Source organism: Leucoraja erinacea, chromosome 12 (genome assembly GCF_028641065.1).
Source record: "Leucoraja erinacea ecotype New England chromosome 12, Leri_hhj_1, whole genome shotgun sequence".
Taxonomy (NCBI): domain Eukaryota; kingdom Metazoa; phylum Chordata; class Chondrichthyes; order Rajiformes; family Rajidae; genus Leucoraja; species Leucoraja erinaceus.
In genome coordinates this window covers 51264128-51281891 of record NC_073388.1, presented here as the reverse complement: position 1 = coordinate 51281891, position 17764 = coordinate 51264128, and the positions used below count along the sequence as shown (strand labels likewise).

General features: G+C 44.8%; 1 protein-coding gene across 1 annotated transcript in view; it reads left to right on the top strand.

The window, feature by feature from the left end:
* The window catches only part of nexmifb (neurite extension and migration factor b), a 341266-nt gene that overhangs the window by 299891 nt on the left and 23611 nt on the right, over positions 1-17764 (top strand). The window contains exon 3 of the mRNA XM_055644134.1: positions 11903-12048. Coding sequence (XP_055500109.1) covers positions 12015-12048 — 34 coding nt within the window. The 5' untranslated portion in view covers positions 11903-12014. The remainder of the gene's footprint in view (positions 1-11902; positions 12049-17764) is intronic.

Genomic DNA, 17764 nt, shown 5'->3' with positions numbered 1-17764 from the left:
CATGCGCCGTAGGTTGCCGAACCCTGTCCTAGATGTTTGGCCTCATTGTGACCCCCCCCCCATGTTTTACAACTGATTCACCTGATTAGTTCCATCTCCGGCTGTTTCATGTTGTCGGCGGCTGCACATCCAACCAAGAGAGAAGAGAAGAGAAGAGACGTGACATCACTCACAGCCGTCAACCGGCACGCTTCCCCAAACCGCACAGATCGCTGTCATGTGGCACAAAGAGACAAACTGTGCAGGGACTGAAGACAGCGTGAGAATTATGTCATCAGCGTGTGAGCGTGAGAATTGGCTGAAATGCGTGACTCTCACGCTCAAAGCGTGAGAGTTGGCAGCCCTGTAGAGTCATAGAGTGATACAATGTCGAAACAGGCCCTTCGGCCCAACTTGGCCACAGTGGCCAACATGTCCCAGCTACACTAGTCCCACCTGCCTGCGTCTGGTCCATATCCCTCCAAACTTGTCCTTTCCATGTACCTGTCTAAGTGTTTCTTAAACGATGGGATAATCCAAGCCTCAACTACCTCCTCTGGTAGCTTGTTCCATACACCCACCATCCTCTGTGTGAAACAGTTAGCCCTCAGATTCATATTAAATCTTTTCCCCTTCACCTTGAACCTATGTCCTCTGGTCCTTGATTCCCCCACTCTGGGCAAAAGACTCTGTGTATCTAGTATATGAAAGTGATAGAAAACCTGCCAGAGTTTTACTCAAGCAGCTGATCCACATACAACACCTGCTCGAACTGTAAACATCCCTCACTGTGTCTGATGCACACACACAAATAGAATTACCGCATTACACATTATCTGCTCTGAACCAGCGATATATCAACCCCTCCTTATAAATAACAGGATCATATTTTGACATTAACAACTCCTGATCTAAACTCCCTTTTCTGTCAGGTAGCAAACAGACTCGACGCATGGTGTCGCAGCGGTAGAGTTGCTGCATTACAGCGCTGGCAGACCCAGAAACCCGGGTTTGATCCTGACTACTGTGTGCTGTCTGTACGGAGTTTGTACCTTCTCCCCGTGACTGCATGGGCTTTCTCCGAGATCTTCGGTTTTCTCCCCCACTCCAAAAGACGTACGGGTTTTTAGGTGAATTGGCTCGATACGTGAAAATTGTCCCTAGTGTGTGTGTAGGTAAGATAGTGTTAATGTGCTGGGATCGTTGGTCGGTGCGGACTCGGTGGGCCAAAGGGCCTGTTTCAGCGCTGTATCTCTAAACTAAACTGAACTAAATCAACTGCCTTCTATTCAGTTTGTCTTCCATTCCCCGTATAAATTATGCCTGACTTTTCTCAGTCTGCTCAACATCCTAAAAGTAGGAACCATCCAACGTACAGGTGGCGTGGAGCCTGAGGTCAAATGATGCCATACAGAGACAGGTGCGGTGCTTGGATTCGAGGTTAGGTGTGATGTGTGGAGAGCTTATACTCGGGAACAAAATGGTACCCGCTGTGTTTACTGAGCACAAATAATCGAAACATAGGGTTTTGAAAATGTGACAAACAGATGGTCAGATTGGCAACACATGATGTAGACAAGGAGCACTGAGAATAATGATCTTGGATAACACCATTGCTCTCTGAAATTAATTAGCATCATTAGATCAGATAAGGCAATATCCTCTGTTTCAGGAAGCAAGTATCATAAACAGTAGAGTACATTTTTTACCATCAACTTGACTTGGGTAAAACCCAATTACATGAAATAACAATAAAAACATTGCAGATGCTAAAAATCAGAAGTAAAAACAGAAAATGCTTGATGTCTTTGTCAGGAAGCTATTCACTGACTGCAGCTCAGCCTTCAACAACATGAAGTGGAATAAGCTCATCTCTGCACTCTTAGACCTTGGTCTTGGGGCCTCCATCTGCAACTGGCTTCTGACATTTTTGGCTCATTTGGTTGGAATTGGTCATAACAGCTCCTCCACCCTGACCCGGAACATTGAAGCTCCTCACGATGGAGTGCTCGGTCTCTTGCTCTACTCAAAACAATAGTAAGATTAAACGAGAACTTACCAGTTTGAAGTTTGATCTTTATTTTATGAGGAGTTACGATGAGGGATTACGTGAGGACCCCGCCAGCACGCATGCGCGACATACTTCAAAGCAGCAGTGTGGAATCACAGAAAACACAGTAATTGAAATAAACATAGTAAAGATAAGGAGAACTAAGATACCAGTTGACCTTTATAATTGAGAGTGGGAGCAGAGAGCACGTAATCCCTCATCGTAACTCCTCATAAAATAAAGATCAAACTTCAAACTGGTAAGTTCTCGTTTAATCTTACTATTTTACTTCGGAGTCACGTGAGTGACTACATGAAGATTTTAAAGCTCTGTGATTTCAAACCGTGTAACAGTCCATGCTTCACTCACTGCCAAAGTCATCCAAGGGAGGAAGTATGTTATCGTAATCAAACATGAATCCGTTTTTTAAAAAACGATAACAATATTTATTTTAAACAAAGAAAATTAACGCTCCCCCGGGCTTAAATTATATATTTGCAGAATTTAAAATCCTCTCTGCAAATAATACAGATTTAACAATCGGCTTATTATAGAACATATGGAAAGTTCTTTCCGTGGACCACCCCGCTGTTGCCAGGATATGGTCCAATGGCACGTCAATATTCTTAGCCGCCGATGTAGCTGCTGCCCTGGTGGAGTGAGTGGAGTACATCGCCCACATCCTCGAACTCGCAGCATAAATATCCTCCTTGAGTGGTCCTACCTTCTCCTTGCATACTCTGTTGTTTTAATATATAAACGTTGGGATTTTCTTTAATCCGACTCGCTGCTGATATTTCATGGCCCTTCTTATTGTCTGCTTGAGTTATTACCTGCTTGCTATATATTCCACAAAAGCCCCATCTGATTTCCTTATCCTTTTTTTTAACCAAATTTACAATCTCTTTGGTCATCCTTCACCTTGCAGTCCTTATCCTTCCTCCTTACTGGAACATGTCAATCCTGAAATGTGATTAGCTGGCCATTAAAGACTCCCACATGTCAGATGTGGACTTACCTAATGATAGCTGCTCACAATTTACCCTCCCTAGCTCTTGCCTGTGCTGCTGTAATCTGCCACACTCCAATTTAGTCCATTCCCCCAAGATCTAGACATATCCACACATTCTTAACTATCTTAACAATAATGGACTTTTCATCATTGTTCCCAAAATACTCTGCCACTGAAACTCCAGTCACCTGGCCAGGCTCATATCTCAATAGAAAGGTCCAATATGGTCCCTCCTCGAGTTGTACTATCCACATACTGTTTCTCAAAAAACTCTAGGATATACCTGACAACTTCCGCCCCATCTATGGATTTTGCTTTGAGTAAGTGCCAGGTTAAAGTGGTCCATCATGACAATTGTTGCCTTTGTGGATCTACACCAGTCGAGCTGGGTTGCAGCTTCTTCTCCGCGCTAGCTGTGGCACCCGCCCCCGTTAAAAAAGGAGGCCAACACATCCCAGGTTATTCACACACCCCCGACGCTGACCCCCCCCCCCGCGCGTTATTCCCACATCCCCGCACCCTCCCCCCCAGCTCAAAAAGTCATCCAACACCCCCCTCCCCTCTCTACCCCTTTCTCTCCCCCCCTCCCCCTCCCTCTCTTCCCCCTCCCCTCTCTATCCCCTCCCCCCTCCCTCTCTAACCACACCCCTCTCTATCCCCTCCCTCTCTACCCCCCTCTCTGGCCCCATACTCTCTGCCCCCCTCCCTCTCTGCCACCATTCCCTCTCTCCCTCCCTACCCCCTCCCCCCCTCTCTACCCCGCACCCTCCCCCTCTCTAGCCGTACCTGCACAGTTGGGTCCATTCTCCTGACTTTTCCCCGTAACCTTTGACATTTTTACTAATCAAGAAGCTATCAATCAAAATACCCAATGACTTGGCCAAAGTTGACTGGAAAGGTACCCTAGCAGGGATGACAGTGGAACAACAATGGCAGGTGTTTCTAGGAATAATACAGAAAGTGCAGGATCAGTTCATTCCTAGGAGGAAAAGGGATTCCAAGGGGAGTAAGGGGCGACCGTGGCTGACAAGGGACGTCGGGGACAGTATAAAAATAAAAGAGAAGATGTACAACGTAGCAAAGACTAGCGGGAAGCAAGAGGATTGGGTAATGTTTAAAGAACAACAGAAGATAACTAAAAAGGCAATACGGGGAGAACAGATGAGGTACGAAGGTAAGCTAGCCAAGAATATAAAGCAGGATAGTAAAAGCTTCTTTAGGTATGTGAAGAGGAAAAAATTAGTTAAGACCAAAGTTGGACCCTTGAAGACCGAAAAAGGTGAATTTATTATGGGGGACAAGGAAATGGCAGATGAGTTGAACAGATACTTTGGATCTGTCTTCACTAAGGAGAACACAAACAATCTCCCTGATATAGTAGTGGCCAGAGGATCTAGGATGACGGAGGAACTGAAGGAAATCCATATTAGTCAGGTGTTGGGTAGACTGATGGGGCTGAAGGCTGATAAATCCCCAGGGCCTGATGGTCTGCATCCCAGGGTACTTAAGGAAGTGGCTCTAGAAATCGTGGATACATTGGTGATAATTTTCCAATATTCTATAGATTCAGGATCAGTTCCTGTGGATTGGAGGGTCGCTAATGTTATCCCACTTTTTAAGAAAGGTGGGAGAGAAAAACAAGGAAATTAGAGACCAGTTAGCCTGACATCGGTGGTGAGGAAGATGCTGGAGTCAATCATAAAACGTGAAATAGCCACACATTTGGATAGCAGTAACAGCATCGGTCTGAGTCAGCATTGGTTTACGAAGGGGAAATCATTCTTGAGTAATCTTCTGGAATGTTTGGACATGGTATTGGGGGTAGAGTGCTGACATGGATAGAAAATTGGTTGGCAGACAGGAAACAAAGAGTAGGGATTAACGGGTCCATTTCAGAATGGCAGGCAGTGACTAATGGGGTACCACAAGGCTCGGTGCTGGGACCGCTGCTATTTACAATATACATCAATGATTTGGATGAAGGGATTTAAAGTAACATTCCAGATGATACAAAGCTGGGTGACAGTGTGAACTGTGAGGAGGATGCTATGAGAATGCAGGGTGACTTGGACAGGTTGGGGGAGTGGGCAGATGCATGGCAGATGCAGTTTAATGTGGATAAATGTGAGGTTATCCACTTTTATCCACTGTTTGTTATCAAAAACAGGAAGGCAGATTAATATCTAAATGGTGGCAAATTGGGAAAAGGGGAAGTACAGCGGGATCTGGGGGTCCTTGTTCATCAGTCTATGAAAGTAAGCACGCATGTTGGCCTTTATAGCAAGAGGAGTCGAGTACAGGAACAAAGAGGTCCTTCTGCAGTTGTACAGGGCCCTAGTGAGACCACACCCGGAGTATTGCGGCCTACCAGAGGGCCTGGAGCGGCGTTTCCTGAGGGGACCGCCCAGAACCTCGGCTTCGGCGGCGGCGCAGCGCTGGAGCGCTATCGCGGAGCGGAGCAGGCGATGCCTTGCCCGGGTCGCCGCGCTGGAACTCCAGTGAGCTGAAGACCGCTGATGAAGCATCGCGGAGCTGCGGGTCGGTGGAGCGGCCAGCTGCGGGCGACGGTGCTGAACTTTACATCGGGAGCCTGGGATCTCTCGCTGAGATTGCCAGTGGTGGAGCTCCATCCAGCGCTTCGGAAGACGCGATCTCCAGTAAGGAAGCGGCCGCTCCAGGTGTCCCAAGCCGCTGTGAGGATTCTCCTGACGCCGGAGCACCATCACCCGGCGAGAAGGGCCTGGAACATCGGGCCGCCGTAGTGGCGACTGCGGAGTCCTCAATAGGCCCGACTATGGGTGGACATGGGGTTGGGACTGGACTTTGTGCCTTCCCCCACAGTGGGAACCATTGTGGGGGGATGCTTTTATGTTTATTGTTAAATTCTTTAATGTTGTGTCCTATCTTTATCTGTGTGCTGCATGGCAAGACAAATTTCACTACACCAATTGGTGTATGTGACAATAAAACGTCCTTTGTCCTTTGTGTGCAGTTTTGGTCCCCTAATTTGAGGAAGGACATTCTTGCTATTGAGGGAGTGCAGCGTAGGTTTACAAGGTTAATTCCCGGGATGGCGGGACTGGCATATGCTGAGAGAATGGAGCAGCTGCGCTTGTACACTCTGGAGTTTAGAAGGATGAGATGGGATCTCATTGAAACAGATAAGATTGTTAAGGGTTTGTGAGGCAGGAAACATGTTCGCGATGTTGGAGGAGTCCAGAACCAGGGGCCACAGTTTAAGAATAAGGGGTAAGCCATTTAGAACGGAGACGAGGAAAAATCTTTTCTCACAGAGTTGTGACCTTGTAGAATTCTCTGCCTCAGAGGGCAGTGGAGGCCGGTTCGCTGGATACTTTCAAGAGAGAGCTAGATAGGGCTCTTAAAGATAGCAGAGTCACGGAATATGGGGAGAAGGCAGGAACGGGGTACTGATCGGGGATGATCAGCCATGATCACATTGAATGATCGAAGGGCCAAATGGCCTACTCCTACACCTATTGTCTCTTGGCTTCCACAGCCTTGTGTGGAAATGAATCCCACAGATTCACCATCCTCTGGCTAAAGAAATTCCACCTCATCTTCTTTCTATAGTTATGTACTTGTATTCTGAGGCTGTGGCCTCTAGTCTTAGACTCTCCCACTGGTGGAAACATCTTCTCCACATCCACTCTATCCAGGCCTTCCACTATTCAGTAATTTCAATGAGATCTCCCTCTTCCTCACCCCCCCTGACAGTGACTCTGTTGACAATGTGGTTGACATGTCACCAAAACAGGTGGGGGACCAGGCAGTGAAGGGCCTATCCCACTTGGACGATTTTTTCGGCGACTGCCAGTGACGGTCACAGTCGTAGCGGGTCACCGAAAAATCGGCGACTGCACCCTCCCTACGACAATGTCTATGACACGCTACGACAACCTACCACCTAGTCGACGTCAAGCTACCGACAACCGGCGACCCATTAGGATGTCCACCTACGACCACACCTACGACAACCTACGACCACACAGGCGACAACCGAAATCCACCCGCCACAAGCTACGACAAGCAACGAACCCGTCGGTGACAACAAAAGACAATTCAGTCGCCGGTACCTGTCGCCGGTTGACGTAGGTAGTCGCCAAAGTCAGCACCGGGCGACAACCTACGTCACCTGGCGACAACCTACGACAGCACCCACGACAGGAGAAGACAAGCTACGTCAAGCCCACAGTCGCCAAAAAGTTTTGAACATTTCAAAATCCAGCGGCGACCAGAAAAACGTTGCGACTCGTTAGGCGACTTGAGGAGACGACTCACGGCCGTAAAGGGTTCACCCCGCGACCTCGTGGCGACAGCCTTGTCGCCTGTAATCGCTGAAAAAATTGTCTAAGTGAGACAGGGGCTTAAGTTTACGAATCAGTTAGGATGGTCGGCCAAGGAATACGAAATACACATTTAACTCTGACAAGTATGAGGTGTTACACTTTGGAATATCGAACCAGGTCAGGGATCGACACAGTATATGATAGAATCCTGGAGAGTGTTTCTGAGTAGAAAGATCTGGGAGTATGAATGTATGGTTCCCTGAAAGTGGCGAATCGGGTGGACATTGAGATTAAGGCGGCTTTTGGTATGTTTACCCTCATTGGAGAAGGGTATTGCGTTGAAAAGTTGGGGCATCATGATACAGCTGTACAAGTCCTTGGAGAGACCACTTTTGGACTTCTGGTCGGCCACATAGGAAGGATGCTTTTAAGTTGGTAAAAGTCCAGCAGAGATTCACCAGGATATTACCTGAGCTGGCATGCTTGTATTCAAGGGAGAGGTTGGATTTGGATAGGCTGGGGCTTTGGTATTTGGAGAATAGTAGGCTAAAGGGTGATCTTATAGAGGTTTATGAGATCATGAGGGACATGGATAAAGTGAACGCTCACATTTTTTCCTGGGGTAGAGGATTCAAAAACTAGAGGGCAGTGGCTGTAGATGAGGAAGCTGCAATTTAGGTGGGACTTCGGGGGCAGTTATTTTCACTCAGAGGGTAGACTCTCTGGAATGAACTGGCAGAGGAAGATAAAAAAGCAGATGCAATTGTGATTTTGAAAAGACATTTGAGGAGATTTATGGATAGGAAGGTTGACACAAAATGTATGGTGTACAATTTTGGTCGCCTAATTATAGGAAGGATGTCAACAAAATAGAGAGAGTACAGAGGAGATTTACTAGAATGTTGCCTGGGTTTCAGCAACTAAGTTACAGAGAAAGGTTGAACAAGTTAGGGCTTTATTCTTTGGAGCGCAGAAGGTTAAGGGGGGACTTGATAGAGGTTTTTAAAATGATGAGAGAGATAGATAGAGTTGACGTGGAAAAGCTTTTCCCAGTGAGAGTAGGGAAGATTCAAACAAGGGGACATGACATGAGAATTAAGGGACTGAAGTTTAGGGGTAACATGAGGGGGAACTTCTTTACTCAGAGAGTGGTAGCTGTGTGGAATGAGCTTCCAGTGAAGGTGGTGGAGGCAGGTTTGTTTTTATAATTTAAAAATAAATTGGATAGTTATATGGATGGGAAGGGAATGGAGGGTTATGGTCTGAGCGCAGGTATATGGGACTAGGGGAGATTATGTGTTCGGCACGGACTAGAAGGGTCGAGATGGCCTGTTTCCGTGCTGTAATTGTTATATGGTTATATGGTTATAAAATGCTGGAGTAACTCAGGAGGACATCCTTTTCTCCAGAGATGCTGCCTGTCCTGCTGAGTTACTCCAGCATTTTGTGTCTACCTTCAGTGTAAACCAGCATCCACAGTTCCTTCATACACATATGGATAGAATGAATTTAGAGGGATATCGGCCAAATGCAGGCAAATGGGGCAAGCGGATATACCAACCTGGTCCTTATGAACCTGTTTCCATGCTGTACAGCTCTATGACTCTGACTAATATGAAATATCTAACAGTAGCAATGTTACAAAATTTTGAGATTTAAAAAATCAAGCCTGTAATTTATCCCATCAGATGAAGCATAAAAAGAAGTTTAATTTGACACCTAATTCACTTTTATATCTTCAGTATTAAAAAGGTTATGGCCATTTTCTTACTCGGAAATTAGCATCTTGTTCCCTATTGCTTTTCCATTGACTGAACACAAAAGCTGTGATCGAGGACAGTCAAAAGCCCATAACTTTCTTAAAAATTAAGAGAACTGAAAGAAATTTTCACATTATAGATTGAAGCATTCTGAAACAAATATGAAACAATCTTACTTAGATGACTTGAAATTAAAGCATATAATTAGTCAGTTACCCAATTGTAGCTAATTACATAATTCAATTATTAAATCTAAACATCTATCCATTTCTTAAGAAAAGATCAACATTTTTAAATAGCCTAAGTGTCGAAATAACATACACAGAAGAATTCACAATATAACATGTTTTTTAAATGCCATTGTCATGGATTTATAGGCCAAATGGAAGGAATTTTGTGTTTAATACCTGTAAATTAATGGCCATTTAAATCATCTTGCGAGTGGGTTTTTCTGGAATGCGATCGATTGGAACGTTGCGGTTGCGGTGAATATAAACCCCATATCGGCAGGTAAAATACTGCCGGTTCGTATGGGGAAAAAAATCACCGTTTCGCAACGTAAAATGTGAATTAAAAGCATCTTAAGGAGCACATCAAATAAACGGCTTTCCTTTACCTGTCCCGTACGTAAAATCCGTCCCTGTTGTCGGCGTTGACGGCTTTAGAAACTGAACTTGTCGGGCGATTAAAAAAAAAATCACAGAACGGCCATCGGAACAATTCTTCAGCAAAAGCTTGCACTCCCGAAAATATAATCCAGGACAGTAGGAGAAAACTGCATTTTAACCCCGCCTCAAAGGCGCCAAAGTCGCGCACACGGCCAGTGGCAGAACTGCAGCGCCGCTGAAGTGAAGTTTTGTAACATACCTACTAACAGTTCTGCATAACCAAAGTCACAATTATGCCTTATATTGGGCTTTTATTGGGTTTTAAGCACAAACGTAGGCTGAATTGCAAAGGAGCAGCTTTAACAACAATGATCTTGGATAACAAAATTAGGCTAAAAAAATGTTCCAATTTTTTAAAAGTCTGAGTCAGTACCTTCTGAACCTTCTGAATGTTATAGCCGGCAGGGCAGTACTCTGCATATCGCCAACTTGGACAATTTTACATTTTTATCAAGCCAATTAACCTACAAACCTGTACGTCTTTGGAGTGTGGGAGGAAACCGAAGATCTCGGAGAAAACCCACGCAGATCACGGGGAGAACGTACAAACTCCATACAGACAGCACCCGTAGCCGGGATCGAACCCGGGTCTCCGGCGCTGCATTTTGCTGTAAGGCAGCAACTCTACCGCTGTGCCACCGTGAATGCCATAGAATCACAGAGTAATATCACGTGATTTTTGCCCATCGACAATAATCCCATTTGCCTGCATTAGGACCATATATTTACTATTGTGCCTTTTGCATTTAAGTGTTTTACTCAAAACTATTTTTTTATGACATGCAAAACTTGTTCGTAGCTGTCTGTAATTTGATTAAATATTAACTGTTTTATAAATTACATTTGTTGGAAACAAAAGAGAATTTATGTTGAGTATAATGAATCATTCTGTCTCTTGGAACTGGGGAGAGGGGGAACAAACCTGAGAGCAGCATATATTCTGCCACTGGCGTTGAAGCTCTACGTAAGATGTTGTGCCAAAGTCAAGATTGCTTAGTATTTGCAGTCCCTAACATTGAACAAAGGCTTTTGATGGTAGCTGCCATTCAACGATGAATTCAGTCCGTCATTCTAAATTGGTTGTATAGAAAATCGGCTTGAAAGAGTAGAAGAGGTATTAGATCCAAGCATAATGCAGCAAGCTGTGACAAGGTGAAAGCAGGCAGGCATGTAAGACGGTTCCCACCTTCTCTTTCTCTTTTCTTTAGTTTAGAGATACAGCGCGGAAGCAGGCCCTCCGGCCCACCGAGTCGGCACCAACCAGCGATCCCTGCACATCAACACTACCCTACACACACTAGGGACAATTTTACATTGATACCAAGCCAATTAACGTGCAAACCTGTACGCTTTTTGGAGTGTGGGAGGAAACCGAAGATCTCAGAGAAAACCCAAGCAGCTCATGGAGAGAACGTACAAACTCCATACAGACAAGCACACGTAGTCAGGATCGAACCTGGGTCTCTGGCGCTGCTCGACAGTAGCTCTACCGCTACGCCACTGTGCCGTATGGTCTTCGCTCTTAAGGCCATTTGCATTTGGCCGAGACTGGGCTGCATTTTCCAGGTTGTGCATCACAGGTTTAGTGAGTGCAAGCATGAGGCCGGAGAAATAGTCCATTTGCAGGGAGGTCTGATCTGTCCATGTTGACTCATTGTAACTTTCCTGTTTGGACTATTCCAATGTCCCGAATCCAAACCTCGTTGCGTGTGAACTTATTCTGGAAACCTATCACCAGGCATTGAATATCTCAGTTCGTGCATCAACCTAAAATGTTAAGATGTATTCAAGAGAGAGTTAGATATAGCTCTTAGGGCTAATGAAGTCAAGGGATATGGGGAGAAAGCAGGAACGGATTTTGGATGATCAGCCATGATCATATTGAATGGCGGTGCTGGCTCGAAGGGCCAAATGGCATACTCCTGCACCTATTTTCTATGTTTCTATGTTTAACCTCTCTGTTTGCTCTAGAATATCTCCAGCCCTTTCTTGCTTTTATCGCTTTCAGCAATGTCTTGCTTGTGAGTACATCTAGAAAGTAGAAAAAGAGAAAAGGCCGGATTGTTCATGGGTAATTCTTTTTCACTTTCTCTTTGGTCAAACAGCGTTTTAATTTTATCTTTCAGGAGGATCTTTGTGAAAACTGTTGGTGAGGGTGGTTACAACAACAGTGCGCCATGCGGACTCTCAATCCATTGGCTAACTTTACAGGGAGAATTTAAACCCAGCCAATATTTCATGTTTGTCGAAGCACAGAACATGGAAACAGCAGGTATGGCAATGAATTCACCAAGTGTTCAATTCCTGTTGCATATTTGAAAAAAAAAGGAAGTGCCAAAACGTTGACATCTGTTGCTATTTCCAACAAAACACACTATAAATGAACCCACTCAAGAATAGGGAATGATCAATACATCAAAAGGCCTCGAAGGGTTCTGCATAATTTTGTCAACTACTTTTGTCACTTGCCATTGATGAAAGACAAGAGATGTGCTCACAGCTGGATTGAAGCACATTGACATTGGATTGAATAGCTCTGGCATGTTTGACAGAAAATCACTTTTATCCAAATTAGGTCAAAGTTGGGTAACCATCTCCAGGTTGTCTCCTGGCACAACTTACCTCCTCCTGGAAGACTACTCCGCGGGGCAAACCCTTATGACATGTCACTCCACCACACAAAACATTCAATGTTAGTCCGTCAAACACCCTTTTCCTCCTCCCAATGATGTCAACTGATGATTCTTTTCATGCAAAATCCAACTATCTTCAACCCCTTCCCCCAACCCCAAGCTCGACAAAACTCCCACCTTCGAGCACAGTCAGGAGCCAAGTGGACCAATAGCCGATGAGCTCCCAAACTTGGCTTGGGGAAAGGAGGACTAGGCAGCAGATATCTGGCTGCAAACATGTGATAAGTCAAGTCTGTAGGCATAGACAACATTGTCTACAGGGTCCAATAATTAGAAAAGTACCTGGATTCCCAATACTCTTCTCATCTAGAATACCATGACAAATGCAGTGGGATGTACAGTCTAAGTAGTGAAATCCTTGCACACGCTCAACATAAGTCTCTTCCAATTACTGTTGTGGTGGACTTTTGAAAATTTCTTGGGAAAAAATTGCATTAAAATAAAGCCATCTATGATTCCCATCACCTTATATAGCCAACTTTGTTTTATGGGAAACTTGTCTGTTGTATGATTTGATTTCAGTATATATCCCTTATTGGTTGTAATTCATGCTTGACATCTATAGAATTCAATTCAGAAACAAAATTCAATGTGAAACTAAATTTTATCCGTACAGGAAAGACCAGAACCCCACATTTTAACCCACAGTGTCTCTTGCCTCCTATTACAAAGCTGAGCCTACCAGGATAATAATCCAGCAGGATAAAAAATCATAACGTGACTTGTTTGTAGGTTTCCTGATGTTTACAATGAAAAGTATCTTGCAACTAGTGTCCAGAATGTTTTGTTAGCCTGGTTGGCTGGATTTTCTAAGGAGAAGATTGTATCAAAGAAATGCTCCCAAGCTTCATAAAGTATCTGATATCTGAGAATGGATGAGCTGGCTCTGGAGAGGGCCCAGAAGAGGTTTACAAGAATTATCCCAGGGTTAACATATGATGAGCGTTTGATGGCACTGGAACCTTACTCGCTGGAGTTTAGACCTCATTAAAATTCACTAAAAATAGTGAAAGGCCTGGATAGCATGGATGTGGAGAGGATGTTTCCACTTCAATCAATCAATCAATCAATCAATCAATCAGTTTTATTCGTCACATTGCACATAAAGTGCAAGTGAAATGAATTTGTCAGCAGTGGTACAATGATAAAGAACACACAATACACAATAAAAATTTAACACAAACATCCACCACAGCATTCATCACTGTGGTGGAAGGCACAAAATTTGACCAGTCCTCCTCCACTTCCCCCCGTGGTCGGGACCACAGTCCAGAGTCAGTCCAGGATCGGCTCTTCCTCACTGGAGACCGCGGCTTTAGGTTGGTGTAGGCCGCAGGCTGGCGGTCGAGATTTAAAGTTCCCGCCGCGTCGCAGCCAGAAGTACCACAAACCGCAGGGCCGGCGGTCGAAGCTCCCCTCCAGGGGTGATGTTAAGTCCATGCCGGACCCACGATAGAAGTTGGCCGCGGGCCGGCAGTGATGGCTTCTTCTTCTCCCGGGTCCCCCACGAGGGATCCCGGGCTGCAGACGCCGTGCCAGCTGGAGCTCTGCAGACCGCGGCTTCACGCTGCCGGCTGCCGCGGGCCAGCAAAACGGAGCGCTCCCCTCCAGCGAGCCCCAGTGAGAGTTCACCCGCTCCACACCGAGAGTCCACGCTGCGCCCGCCGCTGAAGCCCCGGGCGCGTCTCCGGGAAAGGCCGCCCGATCCTTGTTGTTAGGCCATGGGGGAGGCGACCTGGAAAAAGTCGCCTTTCCTTGGAGGAGGTGACCGAAGCGGTTTCCCCCTTAGTCCCCACACAAAACACACGAAGAAACACAAAAAACATACTTTAAAACATACTAAAAAAACAAAAGAAGTTGAAAAGAATGGACCGGAGATTGGAGCCTCAAAATTAAATAACGTTCCTTTAGGAAGGAGATGAGGAGGAATTTCTTTAGTCAGAGGGTGGTGAATCTGTGAACTTTATTGTCACAGAAGGCCGTGGAGGCCGTCAATGAACATTTTCATGGCACAAATAGATAAATTCTTGATTAGTACGAGTGTCAGGGGTTATGGGGAGAAGTCAGGAGCGTGGGATTAGGAGGGAGAGATAGATCAGCTATGATTGAATGGCGGAGTAGATTTGATGGGCTGAATGGCCTAATTCTGCTCCTATTACATAAACAGATGAAGCTTTTTGAGACCCTGTTCACTCTTGACAGAGAGCATTGAAATGAAAGATGTGGGGAGGCTGGGAGGAAAGAATTGAACAAAACTCGCTAGTTGAGTAGTAGTTTTATTTGGGGGGAAATGATTGGTGAAATGCCAGGACGGTGGAATAAAGCTTGGAATGGAATGAGTCAGAATGGTACACCATGTATCTTTAGAATTATTTCACATTAATTGGCACTGCATTGACTTTCATTGGGAGCTGTAATGAGACTGTTATGGCAAATGAAAATGTCACACTGTAAAGTGCGCCCAAGAGTGCTTATTTGATTTGGTCATTAAAATAGAATGCGGAAGTCAAAAAACATCTAGAAATTCCATACTGCAACTTATTTTGAGAATGTTTTAGAAACTTGATTCCAAAAAAATGTGCTCACTACAACACTTGTATCTCTCTTTTAGACAAAAAGGGAAAGCAAACCGCCATTAAAAATAAATGTAATAATTGTAAGCCAATTTTATTTTACTTTCCATTGCTTTGTGCAATGGGAAAGGTCGACCAGATTACAGACTTATCTTTTTCATTTTTCTGCTTTAATTTAATTCCGAAATGAAGGTATCCTTGGCAATGGGATTGGAGCGTAACACAGCTCAGATACCAAATAACGTTTGAATCTTTGTGAACTTCAATATTAAAAAAAAAAGTGTCAATGTTTAAAACTATGGTTGAAAGCAGTTATACATGGAACTGCAGATCCTAGTTTATAAAAAAAACAGGCGGCATCTCTAGAAAACATGGATAGGCCACGTTTTGGGTCGTGATCCTTCTTCAGAAACCCACAACAAATATTTCTGCTTCCCCCTTCCCCTTCCACCTGTATCTCATGGCTTCACATTTCCATCTCTCTCTGTACTGTTTCTATCAATCAATCATTGAAAGCATCATCACCTCCTCAATCACAGTCTGGTACGGTAACACCGATAGTCACTCACTACACAGAATACAGCGCATTGTCTCCAAGGCCTCCAGGATCATCAACTCCCCCCTCCCCTCAATCCATTCCATTTATCTCCAACGTACCTCAAAACGGGCAAAAAAGATCATCTCGGACCACTCCCATCCAGCAAATCACCTTTTTTCAGTCTCTCCCTTCAGGGAGGCGCCTCAGGTCACTTGCTACTAAACCCACCCGCTTTAAAAACAGTTTCTTCCCCATAGCAATAAGAACTCTCAATTCCGTCCAATAATCAGACAATAATATGACTTTTGATGTATACAGTGTCTTGTCTATGGTCTTTGTTTGTTCTTTTGCACTATGTATTGTTGGTGAGATTTGTGATTTGTGATGTGGTATGGATGCACTTTATTACGGTGATCTGTGTTATTAGTTGTATGTAACTAAAGCAGTGTACCATCATGTACCGAACCCAAATACCACCAACCCTGGTTGCGTGGCAAATAAAGATTCTATTCTATTCTATTCTATTCTATCTCATAGCTTTTTATTGGCTTCCCATCTCTAGCTTTTTGTCTGCCAATCAAGCCCCCCTCGCCTGTATCCACCTATCACTCTCCAGGCTTTGCTTCCCTCCCCCCTCCTCTCTTCCAGCTTTCTCACCCCTACTACAGTCACTGAAGAAGTGACTTATTCTAAACATCACCGATCCATGCTGAAGATGCACCAGTTACTGAGTTACTCCAGCACTTTCTCTGTCCTCTCGGTCCTCCGCCCCCAGACATAGATCTCCCCTGGTCCTTGCCTTTCACCCCACCAGCCTCCGCGTTCAGAATGCCAATTCCACCATTTCTGCCACCTTCAATGTGATCACCACCACTCACATCTTTCTAACCCCACCCCTTTCTGCTTTCTCTAGATGCCTCTCCTCCCGCAACTCATTCGAACACTCATCCCTTCCCACCCGAACCACCCCCTCCCCAAATTTAGAAACATTTATTGGGAGAAGTCAAATGGATTTTTTGAGGTTGAGGCCATGATGATCCGTTGAGTTACTCCAGCACATTGTGTCTACCCACCATCACCCCAGGTACTTTCCCCTGAAACCATAGAAAATGTAACACCTGTGCCTGAACCTCAACCTTCATATCCATCCAGGGACCTCAACAGCCCTTCCAGGTGGGACTGAGGTTCACATGCACCCCCTCTAACCTCATCTACTTATCTATGCTCCCAATGTGGCCTTCATTACATTGACGACACCAGGCTTAGACTAAGCCTGGATTCACCAGATTTTGCTTTGGCGATATCCACCAGTAATATATTCATAGAAACATAGAAACATAGAAAATAGGTGCAGGAGTAGGCCATTCGGCCCTTCGAGCCTGCACCACCATTCAATATGACCATGGCTGATCATCCAACTCAGTATCCTGTACCTGCCTTCTCTTCATACCCCCTGATCCCTTTAGCCACAAGGGCCACATCTAACTCCCTCTTAAATATAGCCAATGAACTGTGGCCTCAACTACTTTCTGTGGCAGAGAATTCCACAGATTCACCACTCTCTGTGTGAGATGTTCTCATCTCGGTCCTAAAAGACTTCTCCCTTATCCTTAAGCTGTGACACCTTGTTCTGGACTTCCCCAACATCGGGAACAATCTTCTTGCTTCTAACCTGTCCAACCCCTTAAGTTTTCCATTTACATATGTCTACTGAGTGACTAGGCCACAATTCACTGGAAGATGCTTTTATGTATTTGTTATTTATGTCATTAATCTGCACGCTGACACCAGCAACATTACAGTCAGGATGTTTACAATGTAAGTGACCAGCTCACTCATTCAACTTCCTTTTTAGATTTGAGCAGGACAATTTATAGTGGGAATCGTAACACTTACGGATAAGGCGTACATCTACAAAGTGCCTGCCTATCCTGTGATTTTCTATTCTCCTGTAACCTTGCTTCTTCCGAAGACTGCGCCTTTGATTGTCCAGCTGATGTTTAGAACCAGTAATGCACATGGATAAAAATTGTCAACCGATAAAGGTCACCCAAATTAATATTCCAATCAAACCTTCAGTTCCTCGTTGCGATTGTCAAGCAGATTGTAACCTGTTGAAATTTCCGGTTTACATTCATAGTTACTTAGGTTTTACTCTTTCAAAACTCTGATCATTTTCGTTCT